This window comes from Pecten maximus, chromosome 14, assembly GCF_902652985.1.
Source record: "Pecten maximus chromosome 14, xPecMax1.1, whole genome shotgun sequence".
Lineage (NCBI taxonomy): Eukaryota > Metazoa > Mollusca > Bivalvia > Pectinida > Pectinidae > Pecten > Pecten maximus.
In genome coordinates this window covers 36,936,692-36,958,774 of record NC_047028.1, presented here as the reverse complement: position 1 = coordinate 36,958,774, position 22,083 = coordinate 36,936,692, and the positions used below count along the sequence as shown (strand labels likewise).

The 22,083-nt window shown below is 35.8% G+C and overlaps 1 protein-coding gene across 1 annotated transcript; it reads right to left on the bottom strand.

The window, feature by feature from the left end:
- Positions 1 to 1,596: 1,596 nt before the first annotated feature.
- On the bottom strand, positions 1,597 to 21,841 carry LOC117341897 (monocarboxylate transporter 14-like). Its single transcript, XM_033903757.1, has 5 exons — positions 21,781 to 21,841; positions 19,378 to 19,521; positions 17,717 to 17,860; positions 15,727 to 16,764; positions 1,597 to 13,286 (listed from the first exon to the last, which is right to left on the bottom strand). Exons 1-5 carry the CDS (start codon positions 21,839 to 21,841, stop codon positions 13,060 to 13,062), a joined length of 1,614 nt encoding a protein of 537 aa, XP_033759648.1. The 3' UTR covers positions 1,597 to 13,059.
- Positions 21,842 to 22,083: the final 242 nt, after the last annotated feature.

Below are 22,083 nucleotides of genomic sequence, written 5' to 3'. Positions count from 1 at the left end.
ATTGTCAAAAGACCGGTTAAGATTTCTCGCTCTTAACGTTCTGATTATATAGATAAACTACATTTCTTAAATTAGTATAGGATTCACTATTATACATCAGATTTGAAAGTTTCGTTGGTCGTCTGAAATTATACACAGTTTTGTAAGTACATATACATTGCATATGTTTAAATTATTGCATCACTTAACACAGACATACACCAATAATTTTAGTAACAAAGCAAGAGTAATCCATCCTCCAGGGACTGCGTTAACGTATGTAACGATCTGATAAGCTATGATCTACAGGTAGGAAGGAACAGGTTATGATATACAGTTCAAGCGGGATAAGTAATGCCTGAAGCTAAAGCCGGGTGAGTAACGATCTGAAGCCAATTTAAGGTGGGATAAGAAATGGTCTTAAGCTGAGGCGGGATATGTAATGTCTTAAGCTGAAAACAATAAATACTGTCTGAAAATATCAGTTTCTGTCAAATGTTTGCACACGACCTATATGTATTAATAGGTATGATGTAATCAAATAATGACGTTTTATAAATATCCGAAATGTATCCAATCCATTGAAAGGTTTACACTCTAACAACTAACTCTTCCATTGTGTACATTATTCTCCAGTATCCTGATCGCGTGTAAAATGACATCATCTTATTTCTTAACCAGGCAATCAGGTTTCATCAACGTTCCTTAAACAAAAAATGATTGTAACTTGAAATTTAATGTTCTCATATACGTTATATAATCAAGAAGCGACGTTAATATTTACTTGAAGCACAATTTGTTCAATCAGTCTTTTTCATAGTAGGCTGGCTCATTATTTTGGACGGAGTTGGAGACTTCATGTCGAATTCAATTTGTTTTTGGAATGAAGGAACAGTGTGAATACGATCGTTTGAGACTGCTGGTTGCCTCGAGTACCCGAGGTTCGCCGTTACCTACATACCAGGTTTTAATTGGTTTGTATAGTGGCACAGTTCAGAAAATACGCTTGTACTGTTGAACATTATTACATTTTCTGAATTATGGGGCTAAACCTCGGCAGTATTTTGAAATTTCCTTCAGAGTACTTTTATTTTCCTCCATTGCCTCCAATGAAGGTATCAAACCTTTAGACCCTAGATTTTTTGACAAGTTCTGGTAGGATGAAACAACTGTATGATGCGGTTTAATTCATTTTAGTCTATCATATTTCGCCCCCAATGCTAATATCTTATATATTTAATACCATCTTTAGCTAACGATCTCATTATTACAATGTATGATAAAGCGCCTGTTCGCCAATCAAAAACGTGTTTTACTTAAAAACAATTGGCTCGTGTTACCTTGAAAGAATGTCAAAGTGATTACTTTGAACATGCTGCTGGCCGAATAGCATGACCCTGTGTCTCCTGGTTATTGAGAAGAAGTAACCTAATGGGAAAGGGTTAGCCACATAGCATGCATACGACAATGTTTTTATTGAGACGTTGTTTAAAGGGAAAGTTGACACCTGACGGACGGACGACAGATGTGGCACATTGGTATAAACTCACTCCTTTGAAGAGAAGAGCTTAAAAGCAACAGTTTGGTTCAATGTATTACTGACAACAAAGATAAGAATTATTACAACAACTATCACATCTTTTATTTTCAAAAATACATTTTAATCTGACATTACAGTACTATAGTTACTGACATTTTCGTTGCACATCGTACAGTCCCATCACTATATACAGAAGTTATTACACAAGCACTGCTATCCAGGCAGCTGCTGAACACATTGGATATCAACACAAAAATGCCTGTGTCCGATACATCAATGATAAAAAATAAAGTAACAATTGACATATTTCTTGAGGAGTAAATATATCGAGATAATACCTTTTCATCAAACAATAAGCTGCTAATGAGCCATATATTGCAGTTTGAAAGCCATCAAATGATACTGTCATGTAGATTTTGATAGTTTAGGGATTATGCTGACCCTTGTCTTACTGCAGGATAAACAATGCAGGATAAAATCAACACAACAAAATATGAGTATCTAAAGAAGTTGAGCAATAAGTCTAAAAACAATATATCATTAAAAACAATAAAAAGAAATACATTGTAATATCCATTTTTTCTATCCGTGACTGATGATGATGCTTCTTCAACTCAACACTCTCGGTCCTTAGTTTAACTGTCCAGTTGTTGTTTATCTATTGTCCATTATACATTTACATATTAAAATATTCCGTTTTTAATGAGAGAAACTTTTCTTTTCTTATTTTATGTATGCTTCTGTGTAGACATTTAGTCCTAAAACTGTTCTCAAGTGAGATAAATTTCGTTTCAGATGTTTTGTTTACTTGTTGTTAAAATCACCAAAAAGCATAGTCGAAAGAAAAGTGTTCTCAGTCAAACCGTCACGATGTTTGAAATAGCTTAAGAGCCATTATTACGCTATGACGGAATTAAGTATCTGACCTTCACCCTGCATGACCCGTTTGTGAAACGTTGAATAAGTTAGGGAATGTCTCCCTATTAATTCATCATTTTATGGGCAATAATGCAAAAGCTTCTGGTAGACAGTTCTGAATCAGATTTCTTGAAATAATGATATAAATATCATTTAGCTGCAAAACAGTTCCAAGATTTTTTTAATGTCTGATGTTCAAATTACAAAAAAAAACTAAGAATGTAAGTAAGGTCAAGGAATATTTCCGTGTTTTCGAAGAAACTGATGTTTTATACAATTATGTTTTGTCTTATTCTTCAAGTTTGCTTCGATTATAAATGTGAAATCATACAAGATTGTTAACATATGGCATATATGCAGTTTAATTAGTTGATGTCATGCAAGTGAATTATAACACATTGCTGAAATATTGTCATGTGAATGTGATGAAAACAAATTAAAACACTTTTACGCACAGACATTAAAAAATCCCAGAACTTACCGACATACCCGTATGATTAATTGGTAGCCATGGATCTCCCCAACCTCATATATTCTGATGTTTTGGACCTCACGACGGTTCTGATTACAGCAAAATAGCATTTAAAATATAGAACAGTGTACCAATAAAACTCACTTTCTGTAAACATGGAAATGTACGCGAGGGAATTTATGCTAATTAAGCGGAGTCTTTTTGATCGCGTAAACTTTCCCCAAGCGTATCATTTTAATATCAATTTTCCTAATCTATAAATACAAGTAGGTCAATTGGTCGCGAAAAGTATCCCCACGCATATAGTTTACATATCGAAATCGCGAAATTAAGCCCCGCTTAAATAACCACGTTTACAGTATGATTAGATAGATGCTCCAGTCCCGATAATAATGATCAATTGTAAACAAGAATAGATTGTTGTATACTTTCATACAAAACCAAAAGCTGCACACTTTACGTTACTACTACCCTTCAAAATGTTTAGAGTTTGAGTTTCACATTTTATCGTTCAAATTATATTTGTACCCAGAAGAAATTCTTTTGTGCTTCTATATGTCTTATGTAACTTTCGGTTTTTCAAGCGATTGTTTTCAGAAGAGTTTTTTTTTTTTTTTTTTTTTTAGATAAATTTCCATTCCTTGGAAGCCATTTTATGATTTTTTTTTTTTTTTTTTTTATACGCTGTCCGAACTGAAGCATAATATCTAATTAAATGTATTACATTTACAGGTTCCATGCCTACCTTTGGTTTAGATGCTCATTCATGCCTTCATGAAAGAGCTTTTGAAAGATGAGTTAATGCTGATTTTCACTCATACTCCAGCAATTCAGTTATAAATAGTTCTCAGGTTTATTTAACATCCTGAACAGAGAGGTATTCAGATCTTCAAATATAGCAAACTTTATGAAGATAAAATGTTACATATACCCTAGTTCAATAACAAACTTATTTTAAATATCATATTTTAAACACATCCTATAGTAGGTTTTCCCGTTTGATTAATTTCCGTCAATTTTTAATAGGCAAAAGAAATTTGCCAAGCACTACATGATGAACATTGTAGGTTAGTACTACAGTATGCTGAAATATTTCACTTTATAGTCGCTAAACTGACAATTATATATTTGGAAGAAAAAGTACATATTTTACCCTTATTTTACATTAAAACGTTTACAAGCATAGTAGGGACCTTTACTTAACACCAGTGGGAATTTTCAAAAATCACAGATATATATATAGTACATTTGCATACCAAAATCGTAGAATCTGCTTTAGTAAAAGCACAATGTACATGACAATGCCTACCGTAAAAATTACCGTAAAAACCCATGTAATTTGCGCAGGTTTTTGTACTGAAATAAAGTTTAAAGTTGGGGGTGCCCAAATTATACCGGTAGAGATGTTTTCAAGTTTTTCTTACAGAAAGAAGATCGGATAGACAATTCAGAATGCCCGCCATCTTGGAAAAAGACTGAATCCAGCTTATATAAAACATATCCCCGACAGTTAGTAACTGTCTAAGGCCACTACCACTAAGACTCAGAAGTATACCCAAGACAATAACGCTAGGGGTGTCTTTGGGCGACAACAACACCGTTCTTGATTGTTCTAGAACACGTGAACAGTTTCTTGATGTCCTAAAATCGATTACTAAGTACAGAACATGCTCTAGGAACAAGAAATCTTTCCTCTCTTGACTCACTGCTCAGCCTTTCTGTGCCTTGTTGTTCCTTCTGTAGGTGTCTCCTTGACACTTATTTTCATATGATCCTTGCTGTTGCAAGGACGTCAAACTACTAAAGATGGCGGCGCTATGTCAACTGTAAAATGTCAAACGTCTGTATTTTATCCATATTGTGTTAGATAGCAAACGGTGATTTGAGATTGCTATCCTGTTATTTAAATAAGCAAATTCGTTTTTCAATTTTCACTTTTTCACTCTCCACTGCGTAATAGACGCCATATCCGTGTTCCTGTCACGTTCCTGGTGATAGAGCGTTCATTTACAAAAACATGTTTTATATTGTTCCCGAATCAACAAGAACGTGTTGCCCAAAGACACCCTAAATTATAGCAAACTTCTCTGTGGCTACTGGCGGGGGTAATCATGTCGCTCCGACACATCCAGTTTATATAGAGGTATTAATGATGCAATAAATCTTCTTAATAATCAATAATTTAAAATTAATATTTTTTTCAAAAGAAGGTTTAAAATTTCAAACATGCACAATTTTATATCCTTCATGAAATTTCCCCCCCAAAAAGTGTCAAGTAGTTCGTGAAACTGTCTGAATAGCTCTATCATCATATAGACATTTAAATATTATCACTTATATATTATTTAAAATCTAATTATTTTGCAAATCAATCTAATATGCGATTGTCTTTTAATTCATCAATCAAAAAATATCTTTTGCAATGTATACTTTTTGTTAAGTTAATTTCAGGCATGTAAATAATATTATGTTCTACGCCTCTTTACTATCAACATATACCCATTAGAACCTCGTTAGTTTCAGCACCATCAGCGATCACTCTAGAGTAATCGAGTTATTTTTTTAAATTATGTTACAGTAACAATAAAATTTCAGCTAAATATTTCAACGAACTCACCTGAGATACTATCTAGCAGAAAATGTTTGAGATTAATATATTTTCTTTCATTGTCATAACATTAAAATACAGACTACGTCTGTTGATAAAACGTATGTGTCAAAAATGTTCAACGGGAAAAAGGCAAGAACTGATAAATAAAATGAGATTTTGTTGTGAGCATGCTTAAACAATAAAAAGAGGTATTTCAGATTTCTGTGAAATAATCAACAATAAAACAAAACGATTACAACTAGAGATCTAAAATAAGCGAACATTTAAACAATAATAAAACATTTTATCAAAATAACCAACTCTGCCGATAAATCTATTATATATAATTAAATGTATTGATTTAGATGTGATAACTGTGAAGTTTTAGGAGCTATATAACGAATGAGCAATACAGAAGCGATAGAGCAGTAACGAATCAGTAAAAAAAATCAATATCGTACGGTATTGCCACAGCTAAATTTGATTTAAAACAACACCAAATTCATGTAAAATTGGTGTTGAAATCTTTCATTAATTAGATATCGATGTGTTTAAATTATGCTCTGAAAAATAAATAAAATTTCATAACAATGTAATATGATTAAAATGTCATATATACAAAAATGTTAATATGTATATAATTATACATCTTACTGCTTAAACATATCAATTCGTCATACTGCAAAATAAAACCGTAAACATTTGATTGGCTAGTCACCCAAAGATGATCTGATTCTTCACTGGTAATATAATGTCATGCATGTAATATACAAGTCGCATGCAAAGAGTGATCAATTCTACAGCAATGGTGGAATTAATATGGCTCATCTACGTACAACAGAAATTGTGACATTTCTGCGAATAAATCAGACATTATTTTGATAGAAGTTCTGTTGACTTATGTGGGCTATTTGATTTCCATCAGTGTTCATTTCAAATGGGTTTTCCAATATGATAAATTTGTAATTTAGGTATTAGGCAGGAAATATGATCTCATATTGCCTGGATTTCATATTTCCTGAGCCAGAGATAAATATGAAACCCGGACAAGTAATATGAAACCATATAACCTAAAACTTAATAATTGATAATGTTTATGGATGTACCTAAATGCTATTTACTAATAGTAGCAGTTACACAAAAATCGTGTGAAAACAAAGAAAGAGAAATTCCTTAAAATAATATACTTCAACATTTGGAATCCCGCCTGTGAAAAAAGAAAAGAAAAAAAGAAACCTAAACAACTGCACTATCAATATCAATACGAGCTAAAGTGACAAGTTTTTCCTCAAGTCTTTTGTTATGTGACCTACAGTGATTTGTGACTTTATCAGAGGTGGACACCTGTGAGTAACAGAGAATTTGAAAGCACCGATAGATACCCTTCTCTGGTACAAAGTAATCCCAGTCTCGTTAAGAAGAGCGATAATAATTCCAATTTCCAAATCAGCATATATCTAAATGCACATCCTTTTGGCGCCCTCAAGTTTTAGTACCAAAAAATACTAAATTGATAAACACAGTGTAGAATTGGCGTATTCACAAAGTAATACTTGTACAGATCAATATACGAATTACTATCAGCCCATAATTTTGAGAAAATATTTAGCGTAAAAAATCTAAAAATGTAGGTTTACATTATTAAAAAGACAAGAATTATTATGTGAAACAGATACTTTGTTGATACAATAATATCACAACCAGATATTGACATCACAATCATTATCCAAAAGATTTTAATAAATCATAAAATCATAAATCTCATTTTGTAGAACTCGCTTCAAATCATTATCCAAAAGATAAAATACATTTTTAAGATGAACTTGCTTCAAAACTTTATCCAAAAGATTTGAGTTTCTTTCATAAAAAATCCGCTTCAAAACATTATCGTAAATATTTAATATATTTTCATGAAGAACTCCCTTCAAATTATTATCCAGGAGATAAAATATATTTTCAAGAAGAACTCGCTTCAAAACATTTTCCAAAAGATTTTATCTATTTCCATAAAAAACCGGCTTTCAAATCATTATCCGAAAGATTAAATTATTTTCAAGAAGAACTCGCTTCAAAACGTTATCGAAAAGATTTGATTTGTTTCCTTAAAGAACGCGCTTCAAATCATTATCCAAAATATTTAATATATTTTCATTATGAACTCACTTAGTTTAGCCATTAAATACCGCGTTATTATCTTGAAGTTTTAGCATGCATGATTTGTAGATTTATCTCTCTTCAAGAAAAACTATAAATTCAATCAAAATATGTACACACGTTTTGAAGTAAAGACCTTAAGATACGACTGCCTAGCATTGCTGTATTGTGTCAATATCCATACTGCACTTATCAGGCTTAATTTAAAGTACGTTCAATTGTAGTAAGCTTAACATAGTTATTGGTTATATCTATTAAATGTATATCATTTGATATGAGGCTTTGTGTAAATTTCTACAACAATAACAAATATTCTCTAAAAATAGTAACACTGACCATACCCTTGGTCCCGAGCAAAGCACCTTGGAACGTGTCGGAGGCAAAACCTTACACTGACACATTATCTTGTAAAAATCTGTTTTTTTTTCAGCGGGGACAGCAGGGTTCCTATATAAACAATTTATATAGAACCCTTTGACCGCTCCCAAGAGGCAAACACAATAAATACACACATACATACCTATGGTTCATACAAGTCCAAAAAAGCATTTGTAAAGCCCTTTACAGGTATTTTAAAAAGCATTTTCCTTTTTTTTATATTTTCAAGCATATTTTAAAATAAAACAAAAAAACAAAACAAAAAGATAAAAAAAAAAAAGATAAAAATTCAAATTCTATGTAATTTTCAATGCAACACACACACATGCAACACACAGCGCCTACATCACTTAAAGAGTTACTTTAAAACAGCAACATATGCCACAACTAGCTTAGATACATAATACTACACAAAGACACATCTATGTTTAAAATGCAAAGAAAAATGGGGGCAAAGTGTCATTGTGTATATTGAGCATTATGCCTGTTGTCATCAATAATTTAAGATTTGGTTTACAGTAAAAATGTCGAAATAATATAAGTAGTTAAAAGTATACAAACAAAAAAGTGACAAAACAACCCAATGTTTGAATGACATATGATATGTTCCTCCTTTCACAGATAAGAACAAAAACAAAACTAGTATGTTGATATGTGGAAAAAATATACAATTTTGACAAAAGATAAATTTGTCATATATATAACTAACATAAAGGGGAATATACTGAACACAATAGCAAAGTTAGGATTACAGTATCAGTTAAAATACACAACAAATAAAATTTACTCACATAACCTTGAACTTTAACCTTCACACTCTTGCTATTGATACTTCTCTAAGTAAACTACCATATAAAACAACTGTGACCTTAATCTTTAGCCTTAATCTCAAGTTTTATTCTTCTCCTGCGGTTAATAACGTCAGTGGTCTTACCCTATAACCGTTAACCTTTGAACCTTAAAATAATGCAATGTTGAAACAACTAATTGGAGGAATAAACTACATAAGCTAGTTATCCTCAAATAAGCCCAGTCTCCAATGACTAAAGTTATCCTCAAATAAGCCCAGTCTCCAATGAATAAAGTTATCCTCAAATAAGCCCAGTCTCCAATGAATAAAGTTATCCTCAAATAAGCCCAGTCTCCAATGACTAAAGTTATCCTCAAATAAGCCCAGTCTCCAATGAATGAAGTTATCCTCAAATAAGCCCAGTCTCCATTGACTAAAGTTATCCTCAAATATGCCCAGTCTCCAATGAATAAAGTTATCCTCAAATAAGCCCAGTCTCCAATGAATAAAGTTATCCTCAAATAAGTCCAGTCTCCAATGAATAAATTTGAGGAAAGAGCATGCATTACTCTGAAACCAAGCTACCTCTATTCTACAAAGGTTGACTGTGACCAAGACCAGCTCCCTGAAGAATGTTTTTGTTAATATTCTTACCACTATAAGTAAGTTTATCTTCATATTAGCCCATCCCCTTGTGACTAAAGATACACAGACGTTTAGAAAAGAGCAAGTGTAAACACTTTGTTTCCTAAATTTGTCTTCAAATAAGTCTATCCCTTGTGACTAAAGAAAGTAGCAATCCAATACCTAAATGTTTTCCTCAAATTAGTCCATCCCTGTGACTTAAGAAAGACTAAAGTTGAGTAGCGTGCATGAAGCACTCAGATACCTAAATTTGTCCTCAAAATTGCAAATCCCTGTGGCTAAAGAAAGACTAAAGCTGAGTAGCAAGTAAGTAGCACTCCAATACCTAAATTTGTCCTCCAATTAGTCCAACCCCATGTGACTAAAGAAAGATTAAAGTTGATTAGAGGGCAATTATCACTCGGATAGCTTAATTGTTCCTCAAATTAGCCAATCCCCTTTGACTGAAGAAAGACTGAAGTTGAGCAGAGGACAACGTTCACTCCGATACCTAAATTTGTCTTTAAACTATCCCAACCCATGTGACTAAACACTGAAGCTGAGTAGTAATATCTCTCAAATACCTCAATTGATTCTCAAATAAGCCCAGCATGATTACAGCTGCAAAATGAATCTTTGAACTTAAAAGCCTGTAAGCTTTACAATGACAAATCAATCCAGGTTATTTGCACTTGTTCTCTTTCATTACCGACATGACTACCACATTTATCCATAAATAAGCCCCCTTCTTTATTTTTACGGAATCATCAATCTTAAAACAGTCAGTGTAAAGTGGTTCAAAGTAAGACCTCCCTAAACTTCCCCAACAGACTTTTACACTACAGGAGTGGGCTTATTTGAGGATAAATACGGTACTTGCCTGTTTGAGGATAAATAAGGTACGAAACTTGAAAACCAAGGGAGGGGCCTAATTTGAGGACCAATATGGTAATAAACTTTTATACTAGAGGAGGGGGCTTGTGTGAGGAGATATACATGAGTTCCCTTACTGATTCAGAAGTTCACTTAAGATTGTGTTGCCTACATATGTAGTGATGCTTAAAGGTTCACCACTGTAATGCCTGTGATTGTGGCACTAGTGATGATGTGAATCCAAAAGTTTTGTCCATATGAATATCAGACTTAAACAATCTCAAGTGAAGAATGAAGATGAGTATTTGATCCCTACAAGGGGTGGTTTGGTTCCTCATGAAGATCAAGGCCAGTCCAGTGGTCTGTGATGGTTGTGTCCAAGACAATGAACCTAATACATCTAGAGAGATAACATATGATTTACCCAACATATGTTAGTTGAGAATGCGACCAGCTAATATAAGGAGAAACCACCAGAAAATAACCCTGCTATTCAAAGGGCCGTTAACTTAGCAAAATACACGATCCCCAATTTCCAAATTCCATGAGAATCTTTTTCCTTGCTTTTGATGCTTTCTACTTTATTATTTTTTTTTTCTAATTTTTTTTTTATTTTTTTTTTTTCGGTTTTTTTTCTCTTTTTTTTTAATTTTATTTTATTCTTCTTACCATTGCAAAACTTAAAATACATCAGTGAGAAAATATAGACCTGACTTTACTGGCACAACAGACTAGACCATATAACATGGAATAAATAGAAGAAGGCAAATACCTAACAGACATTTTGTGCGACAGATTCTGGGATTGTGAGATCTGTAACGATAAACATATAACGATCTTATTTATGATTACCAAAAAAAAGAAGATAACAGCAACAAGCAACAGTTCTAATTTCAACAGGTTTCCTAGGTTACAATAACAACAATAAATCATGTTTACATAATAACAAGAAGGGAGATGTTGAAATTAATCATTCCTGGTACAGTATGTCTCATTACAATACATAACTCAGTCAGAGTACCAGCCACGTCACCTCAGGTGGTGGGGGCCAAAATAGCTCAGTCAGAGTGCCAGCCACGTCACCTCAGGTGGTGGGGGCCGCAATAGCTCAGTCAGTTACAGTGCCAGCCACGTCACCTCAGGTGGTGGGGGCCGCAATAGCTCAGTCAGAGTGCCAGCCACGTCACCTAAGGTGGTGGGGGCCGCAATAGCTCAGTCAGTTACAGTGCCAGCCACGTCACCTCAGGTGGTGGGGGCCGCAATAGCTCAGTCAGTTACAGTGCCAGCCACGTCACCTCAGGTGGTGGGGGCCGAAATAGCTCAGTCAGTTACAGTGCCAGCCACGTCACCTCAGGTGGTGGGGGCCGCAATAGCTCAGTCAGTTACAGTGCCAGCCACATCACCTCAGGTGGTGGGGGCCACAATAACTCAGTCAGTTACAGTGCCAGCCACGTCACCTCAGGTGGTGGGGGCCGCAATAGCTCAGTCAGTTACAGTGCCAGTCACGTCACCTCAGATGGTGGGGGCCGCAATAGCTCAGTCAGAGTGCCAGCCACGTCACCTCAGGTGGTGAGGGCGGCAATAGCTCAGTCAGTTACAGTGTCTGGTAATGAGCCCATTCCCAACAATAAGCCATTGCCAGGTAATGAGCCCATGGTCAGAAATAGGCCACTATTTGTAACGAGCACATACCCTACAATAAGCTAATGCCTGGTAAATTAAAGACTCCATTGCCTTTAATCAAGACCAAGCTCAGCAATGAGCCAATACCTGTTAATGACTCCATTGCCTTGTATCAAGACCAAGCTCAGCAATGAGCCAATACCTGTTAATGACTCCATTGCCTTGTATCAAGACCAAGCTCAGCAATGAGCCAATACCTGTTAATGACTCCATTGCCTTGTATCAAGACCAAGCTCAGCAATGAGCCAATACCTGTTAATGACTCCATTGCCTTGTATCAAGACCAAGCTCAGCAATGAGCCAATACCTGTTAATGACTCCATTGCCTTGTATCAAGACCAAGCTCAGCAATGAGCCAATACCTGTTAATGACTCCATTGCCTTGTATCAAGACCAAGCTCAGCAATGAGCCAATACCTGTTAATGACTCCATTGCCTTGTATCAAGACCAAGCTCAGCAATGAGCCAATACCTGTTAATGACTCCATTGCCTTGTATCAAGACCAAGCTCAGCAATGAGCCAATACCTGTTAATGACTCCATTGCCTTGTATCAAGACCAAGCCCAGCAATAAGCTAATGTCTGGTAATAAGGCATGTCTGGTATTAAGCCCATGCCTGGTTTAAAGCCTAAGCCTTGCGATATGCTCATGTGTATGCCAAGCTTGGCAATACTTCAAACTTTGGCAATAAGCCCATGTCTATCACAAGCCTGGTAATAAGCCCATGTCTGATAATAAGACATTAATAAGCCCATTTCTGTAATAAACAATCATATGGTAATAAGCCTATAACTCGTAGTAACATAATGTCTAGCAATAAGCTCATGCTTGGAAATAAGCCAAATCTATGCATGGTATTAAGCCCATTCATTCTGTTGTAGTTCACTACCCTGTAATAAGTTGTCTGTCTAATTTGAGTAACAGAAATTTGTGTTGGTCTAATGGACTTATTGCAGGATACGTACACTAGTGTTACTCAGTTTGATAAAGACACTTAAGAACATTTAATCTCATGATTCGTTTTCAAGGATACAATTGTAGATTAACGTGTACAATATTATTCTACTGCCTCTACTTTATCTCCATTTTCTATGGACGTCTTATTGAATGAGTTGAAGGCTGATGTGTTGGCGATGGTGGCCTCATCTAGCGGCTGTTCAACATTTGGCTCAAACAGTTGGACAATCATTGGATGTAGGAAGAGGATCACAGCTCCAAATATCATACAGAATCCATTTACGTATGTCAGTGTTTGAAATGATGAAGTGATATCCTTTAGGTAACCTGGAATGGAATCGTGACAAAGTTGTGGCTATTAACAACAGGAAAACCAGCATGTGAAATTATACAAATGACCGAGTTATATTTATGTCCCTTTCTACAAAGGCAATGCCATCAATGGGCTGTTAAACTCAAACAACAAGAGGCCCAGAGGGCTTGTATTGCACACCTGGATTTTAGCAACTTCCCAAGTATGACAACAAGAGGCCCAGGGGCCTTAACGGTCATCTGACTCTAAATTAAAACTCTTATATAATTGTAGTATGTATTCTCTGTAAAAAGTATATAGTCGCACTGTTGGCCATGGTGGCCATCTTGGATTTCTGACCAACCCAATAAATAACAACACTTGGTCTGGACCATCTAAGGATAATTTTTGGTAAGTTAGAACTGAATCACACTGGTGGAATTTGAGAAGAAATTTGAAATAGGCATTGTTTAGGAACCATGATTGCACAATCATGTTACAAAATTCCCGCCATGGCTGCCAAATCAATGATCTTACTAGGCCGAAAAATAACAACACTTTGTTGGCCCTCCTTCCTTAACATCCTCACCAATTTCCAGCACAATGGCACCAGTGGAACTGGAGAAGAAGTTTAAAATGTGTTTTTCAAGATGGCGGCCATCTTGGATTTCTGGCCAACCCGATAAATAACAACACTTGGTAAGGACCATCTCAGGATCATTTCTGGTAAGTCAGAGCTGAATCCCATTGGTGGAATTTGAAATAGGTGTTGTTCAGGAAAACCATGATTGCGCAATCATGTTACAAAATGGCCGCCATTGCTGCCATTTCAAAGTTTTTACGAGGCCGAACAAATAACAACACTATGTTGGCTCGCCTTCCTTGACATCCTCACCGGGGGTACCCATTTCCAGCTCTATGGCACCAATGGAACTGGAGAAGAAGTTAAAAATGTGTTTTTCAAGATGGCGGCCACGGCGGCCATCTTGGATTTCTGACCGACCCGAAAAATAACAACACTTAGTCGGGATCATATCAGCATCATTTCAGGCAAGTTTCAGCTCAATAGCACTGGTGGAACTTGGGAAGAAGTTTAAAATGTGTTTTTCAAGATGGCAGCCACGGCGGCCATCTTGGATTTCTCACCGACCCGAAAAATAACAACACTTGGTCGGGATCATATCAGGATCAATTCAGGCAAGTTTCAGCTCAATGGCACTGGTGGGACGTGAGAAGAAGTTTAAAATGTGTTTTCAAAATGGCGGCTATGGCGGCCATCTTGGATTTCGGACCGACCCGAAAAATAACAACACTTGGTCAGGACCATCTCAGGATCATTTCTAGCAAGTTTCAGCTTAATCCCATTGGTGGAACTTGAGAAGAAGATTGAAATGTGAAAAGTTTACGGACGGACGACGGACGAAGCACGATGGGTCAGATGACCTAAAAACTCATATGTAAGTTAAATTACAAACTTTCCAGAACACAACAATATGGTATCATGCAGTAATGTAATTAATGAACACATAGCTTGGTTTACCCACATTTTTTGGCCCCACCCCTCGGGCCCCAGAAAGGTCAGACCAAGCATTTGGACTGAAATCTTATAACAAACCCCAAAGACAACTGGCAGAATCTCTGGAAATGTGTACACTCAGTTACTGACAGTAGTGTTAATGTAGAAGACAGATCTATTAATTGTAGTCTAAAGGAAGTAGTGATTTACAATAAAACAAGAGGCCCATGTGATGTATATACCCGCACACTAAGACAGGGGCCAAGCATAAATAATATTTATTTTAAAATCATGCTTAATCACCAAGTGAAATTGTGTCTGAGTTACCTCCCCTAGACCTTTAATCATGTGCAATCATTTACAACACAGACTGTCCGGGATCACCATATAAACTGCTGTGTTTTACGCACCAATTTATATAGGCAGGAAAAACAGTATTGCTTTTTTTAACAGTTGACCTAAAATCAGTTAATTAAATTCATTAGAATTAAAAACATATCATTCCATAATCAAATATAGCCATTTAAATAAGATTGATACATAGTTTTATAAATCTTAGTCTTCAGTCAATATTTTTCATATAAAACAATGTACATTTTTCATCAAAAAGCTATCAACAAGTTCATGATAAAATATACTTTTACATCATCTTCAGTCAATATATTTTCTCAGGTCTATATAAACAATGATCAACCTAATCTAGAAGTCTATGATTGTATAATATCAAAGGTTATCTTGCTTTGTCAGATTGATAAAAATATGTATCAACCTTATATAAAGTCTATGATTGTATAGTATCAAAGGTTATCTTACTTTGTCAGATTGATAAAAATATGTATCAACCTTATATAAAGTCTATGATTGTATAGTATCAAAAGTTACATCTTACTTTGTCGGATTGATAAGAATATGTATGAACCTTATATAAAGTCTATGATTGTATAATTTTTTATTCTTACCTTCAAATGGTTGCCCAACTGCAGCACCGAATCCTTGTATAAGCAGGATCATACCAAGAGCTCTGGGCATGACCTCCAAACCAACAAGGTCAATCAGTACAACAGCATTGATGGCAACGTAAGCTCCACCTGAAAACCCGTACACCGCCACGTGGATTGCCATCCACCAGTATGTGGTCGCGATTCCATACAAAATTATGTTTAATCCGCAAATAACACACATTACAGACATTATCTTGTACCTCTTACATACGTTCAAGTCTCCTAAAACACCTATAAATATACGACCGAGCAGGTCGCCAATTCCCGAAATCGACACCAGCCAGGTCTTGCTGTGTTTGTCTATTTCCTTCGAGGCGGCATCAATTGGCATGAATATGATAAAGTTGAAATATCCAAAGAACAGAAAGAAACTGACCAGTGTGTAGATGACCACTATAGGATTTTTGAACTCTGACCAGTATATGAGTTTTGGACAGTTCAGTCCACATCTAGATGACCTTTTTGAGGTTTTCTCTTTGTCCTTGTCGGACTGCTGAGTTTCCGCAATGACGACTTGTCCGAGACTTTCCATGGAGCCCATTACCAGGCTTCCAGTACTGGAAAGATGTCCGTATCGCATGTCCGCTTTTAACAAGGCTATTTCCGACACTTCGACTTTGTGACAGTTCCCGAGGGTCTCCATCTCATTATCAAGACATTCTTCTTTTTCAACACAGCTAACGTCGAACTTGGATGATGCATTGTTCTGATCTAAAGGAAGTTTTGCTTCCAGATCCAAGCTTTTCCTTTTGGAGTAGAATGATAACGGGCGATAGAGAGCCCCACAGATACACAAGTTTAGGTAGAATCCACCAAGGAACAGGAAGGTACCTCGGATGGTGTAGGTATCGAGGAGGTACTGCAGAATCGGGGGAATTGCAAACTGACCAACGCTTGCACCAATCAGAGCCATGGCATTAGCTATTGACCGTCGCTTCTCGAAGTAGTAACCTAGCATCACCAGACCGTTCCCAAACAAACAAGCATTGGACAAACCTGTAAAGGATTGTGAAGTTTGATAAACTGTTACGCTCCATTGTATTCAAATCTTATGCATCAGAGAAAATAGCTTTAGCTAGCCTTTTTATTGAAACGTTCTTCACAGGCTAATTACCAGGCACAGAATTATTGCTGGATAAATAAGTTTAATATCAGAGAAATTAGCATTGACTGAAATATCACGCTTTCAGTGCAAACAAACATAATATGCTCAGGTGACTTAATTTCAGGATAATGAATGATTTCATTAACTCAATGACTCGATCTCTGTAGTTTTAGCATACAGGTAATTTGTCGTATACGCCAGCAGACAATTTCTGACAGCCATAAATTCATATGTATGTCAAGGTCAGGGGATGATTGTACATTGTGATAAGATTTCTAAGTAACCTACATAAGCTATAAAGTGGAGCTAAAGTAAAACGTAACTACTAGGTGGCGCTTCAGTCAAATGTAACAACTACGTGACACTTCAGTCAAACGTAACTACTAGGTGGCGCTTCAGTCAAATGTAACTACTAGGTGGTGCTTCAGTCAAATGTAACAACTACGTGACACTTGAGTCAAATGTTACAACTACTACGTGACACTTCAGTCAAATACAACTACTAGGTGGTGCTTCAGTCAAATGTAACAACTACATGACACTTGAGTCAAACGTAACTACAACGTGACACTTGAGTCAAATACAACTACTAGGTGGCGCTTCAGTCAAATGTAACTACTATGTGACGCTTCAGTCTAATACAACTACTATGTGACACTTGAGTCAAACGTAACTACTAGGTGACACTTGAGTCAAACGTACTAGGTGGCGCTTCAGTCAAATGTAACTACTAGGTGGTGCTTCAGTCAAATGTAACAACTACGTGACACTTGAGTCAAACGTAACTACTACGTGACACTTCAGTCAAATACAACTACTACGTGGCACTTCAGTCAAACCTACCTGCAAAGATGCCGAACATGCAGATGACATACTCAATGCTGATGACGAAATAACACAAGGCCACACCGAAGCATCCCATCACCCCACCAAATATGACAACAATACGTTGAGAAAAATGTTGTCCAAATGCTAGACCAAACGGAGCTGAAGAAAAATCAAAATTTGCCTTGGATAAATCTCTATAATACAATTAAAAACAAAAATGTCTAGATTTTCCTTAATCATCAAATAATCTTTAATATAATTAACATTTGTAAACTTAAAGTTCCTTCAATTCTAAACAACATGAAAAGTTTAAAGTGTAAATATTCAAAACTTATAAATATCAAATCTTTAGACTTTACTGCCAGAGCCAGACAAGTCAATTTCAGCCAAACATTACTGTTTTTATCCTCAAATAAGCCCCCTCCTTTATAGTGTAAAAGTTAAGCACCTTAATTATTTCAAAATAAGCTCCCTCCCCTAGTGTGAAAGTTAAGCACTGTGCAGTCTTTATCTTCAAATATGCCCCCTCCCCCTAGTGTTAAAGTTTTTAATCGTAGTCATCCTCAAATAAGCCCAGGTGGGCCCCTTCCCTGTTGTTAAAGATTATATTAGTACAGTATTTATCCTAAAACTAATCCCCTCCCTCCTCTAGTTTAAAAGTTCAATACCGTATTTAATCTAAAATAAGCCCCCTCCCCTAGTGTAAAAGAAAAGTACTCTATCTATCCTAAATTTAGCCCCCTTCCCCAGTGTGTTAATTAGAGTAAATACAGTAAACTGTTAACAAGTCTAGCCCTGGGGTGTTTATTACAGTAAATAGAGCACAGTTAATTATAACATGGCCAACGCTGGGGTGTTTATTACAGTAAATACAGTACACAGTTAACATGTCCAGCCCTGGGGTATTTATCAGAGTAAATATAGTATACTGTTAACATGTCCAGCCCTGGGGTGTTTATAAGAGTAAACATGGTATACTGTTAACATGTCCAGCCCTGGGGTGTTTATAAGAGTAAACATGGTATACTTTTAACATGTCCAGCCCTGGGGTGTTTATACGAGTAAACATGGTATACTTTTAACATGATCAGCCCTAACACAGGTTGTTTATTAGAGTGAACATGATATACTGTTAACATGTCCAGCCCTGGGGTGTTTATATGAGTAAACATGGGATACTTTTAACATGTTCAGCCCTGGGGTATTTATTAGAGTAAATATAGTATACTGTTAACATGTCCAGCCCTGGGGTGTTTATAACAGTAAACATGGTATACTTTTAACATGTCCAGCCCTGGGGTGTTTATAAGAGTAAACATGGTATACTTTTAACATGATCAGCCCTAACACAGGTTGTTTATTAGAGTGAACATGGTATACTTTTAACATGTCCAGCCCTGGGGTGTTTATATGAGTAAACATGGGATACTTTTAACATGTTCAGCCCTGGGGTGTTTATAAGAGTAAACATGGTATACTTTTAACATGTTCAGCCCTAGCACAGGTTGTTTATTACAGTAAACATGGTATACTGTTAACATGTCACCCTGGGTTGTTTATTAGAGTAAATACAGTATACTGTTAACATGTCCAGCCCTGTTGCATTTGTCAAGACAATCACTGTATAGAGTAATAGCTCATTTCAGATTAGATACATAATACCTAATGCTACTCACAGGCTAGTGTGTAAATGCCACCTGCCACCCCCATGACGAGAGCTGCCGTGGCAATGTCTGTGCTGAAATAAAGGACAAGCTCTTCCAGCATGATTCCGAAGGACTTGGCTATACCAACCATGAAAAAGTTACAGCCAAAAAAACCTGCAATGAACAAATTTATATTTACATTTGTCAAAAACTTGAGCCTTTTTTTCTTAAAATATTTATAATAATAATGAACTTGCTCTCAATTAATGTATATGAATCTTGTGACATGTTTTCTAATTTCTATCGATCATTCTAGATCTGGATACTCATTAAGTAAAGACTACCATTGAAAAGTCAGCAATATCTATCCATTACTCAAATGGAAATTGCAAGCTACAATGTAGCTATATGTATATAAAGTGGCTCATCTTGTGATTTCTAAAACCCTTTACTTTGCTTCATTATGGCTGCCATAAAATTGTTGTCTAATTTTGATAGCAAAAACGTAGCCATAGCTGATAACACTGTGGAGGTGTAGGGTCCTTATATACATGGCGTATTTCATAACAAAAATTCTTGGGACCATTGCAGAACGGTCATTATAGACTTGTAAGTGGTCTATAGAGCAGGTTTGACCCTTTGACTGTACTTTGAAGCTTCCTGTGAAGTTAGATAATTCAGTTAGATATAAAGACTCACCTCGACAAGTAAGCACACCTAAGATGCACATGAAGCTAATTGATAATGATTAATCATTAGATTTTAGAAATCACATAACGAGATTGTTTTATATTGGAAAGCTCACAGCAAGTAGGGCTGTTCCGATTAATCGATTTAACTGATGGTTAATCGTTTTACCTCTGACTATGACTAATCAATCATAATATTTATGATCGATCATGGTTTGTCAGTTTGACTGTAACAAAGAAATTTTCAAGATTTACAGGCGACTTCAACAATCAATAAATGAACAATATCAGGAGTATTTAAACTGAAAATTTTGGGAATTCGGCTTAAATATGAAATAATTTCAATTTATAACGGGGTCCATCAACGGCCCCAAAAAGCTCCCAGAAAAAGCCCTGAAAACTATATATATGCTTTATGTTAGTGTTGGGAATCGCTATCAATTTTCTTAAAAGATTAATGATCAAATTATTGATCGATCATGAACAGAAAGGGAAATACAATATTGGTATATGCAAAAAATTAACCAAATTTGGGGCAAATGCTGTGGATGCTTTAGGCATCTAGCTATGTTTTAGAATATTTTAATGCATTTTTATTTCAATTCACAAATGAAAAAATATTTACCAATTTTACTCCCAAAAGGCCCTTTCCCAAATCAGTGAGAACAAGTTTTTATACACTTTCATTATTCTGGTAATTTTCAACTAATGTTCCAAAAACTTAAAAGGCATTTATTATCAGTTATTCTGTATCAAATCAACAAAGAAAAAGTTTTATTAAGATTTATATTAAAAATCATAAAGGTTCGGTCCCCTTGTTATCAATATTCCAGTGATTTCCCTGCCTATATTACTGCGTGATCAAAACGACCCCATTCCCATTTCATTTTAGCCTTATTTTTCCTTAAAAGAAATCCAAATTCTAAATTGTATTCAAAGACCAAAACTCATGAAAAGCACAAAAAACATCATGGCAATTATTGTAAACACAAAAAATAGATTAAAAAAAAAAAGAATAGCTAAGTGTCAAATTGGTTTGTGCTATCATGTGTACATCTAGAATTTACAAACAAGTATATGCATGAAACAATTATTAGCATATAATTATTTTCAAATAATTACCATGTAAATTTTTCCTGATTTGGTCAATTGGATTTTCCAAAAATACACAGGAAAGACATACACTATATTCAAACTTTGCGATGTGTTTACTTACAAAACATCTTATATTTGATTTTTCAGAGCTTAATTGATCTATATTTCATCAGACAAGGAAAGGCGGACGCAAGTGATCCCCCATGATATACCAAAGACAACCATTCAGTTCCCCTGCCTTGGATGTGAGTTATCTCCCATGATATACCAAAGACAATCATTCAGTCCCCTCCCTTGGATGTGAGTTATCTCCCATGATATACCAAAGACAATCATCCAGTCCCCCTCCAGGGGAGGTGGATGTGAGTTACAGTTGTGTGATCGCACAACGTTCCAAAAACATCGTGCGCACACCGTGCAAACATTTTCCTGCATGATCCGTATCGCACATATCGCACATCGTGCGTGCGCACATCGTGGATCATTGTGCGATCACATAATTGTATCTCCCATGATATACCAAAGACAGTCATTCAGTCCCCATCCAGAGGGGGGTGGGGAGTTATCTCCCATGACATACATAAGACAAATCATCCAGCAACAGTCCCCATCTGGGGGAGGTGGATGTAAAATATCGCCCATGACTTACCTAAGACAACCATCCAGCCCCAGCCCCCATCCTGGGGATATGGATGCGAGTTATCTCCCATGTTCTAAGTTGAATACATCTAAACCTTGAAAAAAATCAAAAACAAAGTTTTCATTTTTGTATACAATCAAGAATTCATAAACACAAATAATGCTTTGTTTGATAATAACATTTTTACATGTGGATTCTTAAAATCTTTCAATGCAACTCAGGAAATGGAAAACATATAAAATATGTGTCCATCCAATGCCAAAATGCCAGATTCTTGTATCAAACTGAATAAGATATCGAAGTTCAACAAGA

Bases quoted from the DNA above. Each gene is read 5' to 3' on its own strand.
- LOC117341897 (XM_033903757.1), bottom strand. From the start codon at position 21,841: ATGGGAGATAACTCGCATCCATATCCCCAGGATGGGGGCTGGGGCTGG. The intron at 17,861-19,377 runs GTGAGTAGCATT...ATTTTTCTTCAG, and splicing joins TGGCATTTACACACTAGCCT to CTCCGTTTGGTCTAGCATTT. The intron at 16,765-17,716 runs GTAGGTTTGACT...AATCCTTTACAG, and splicing joins CATGTTCGGCATCTTTGCAG to GTTTGTCCAATGCTTGTTTG.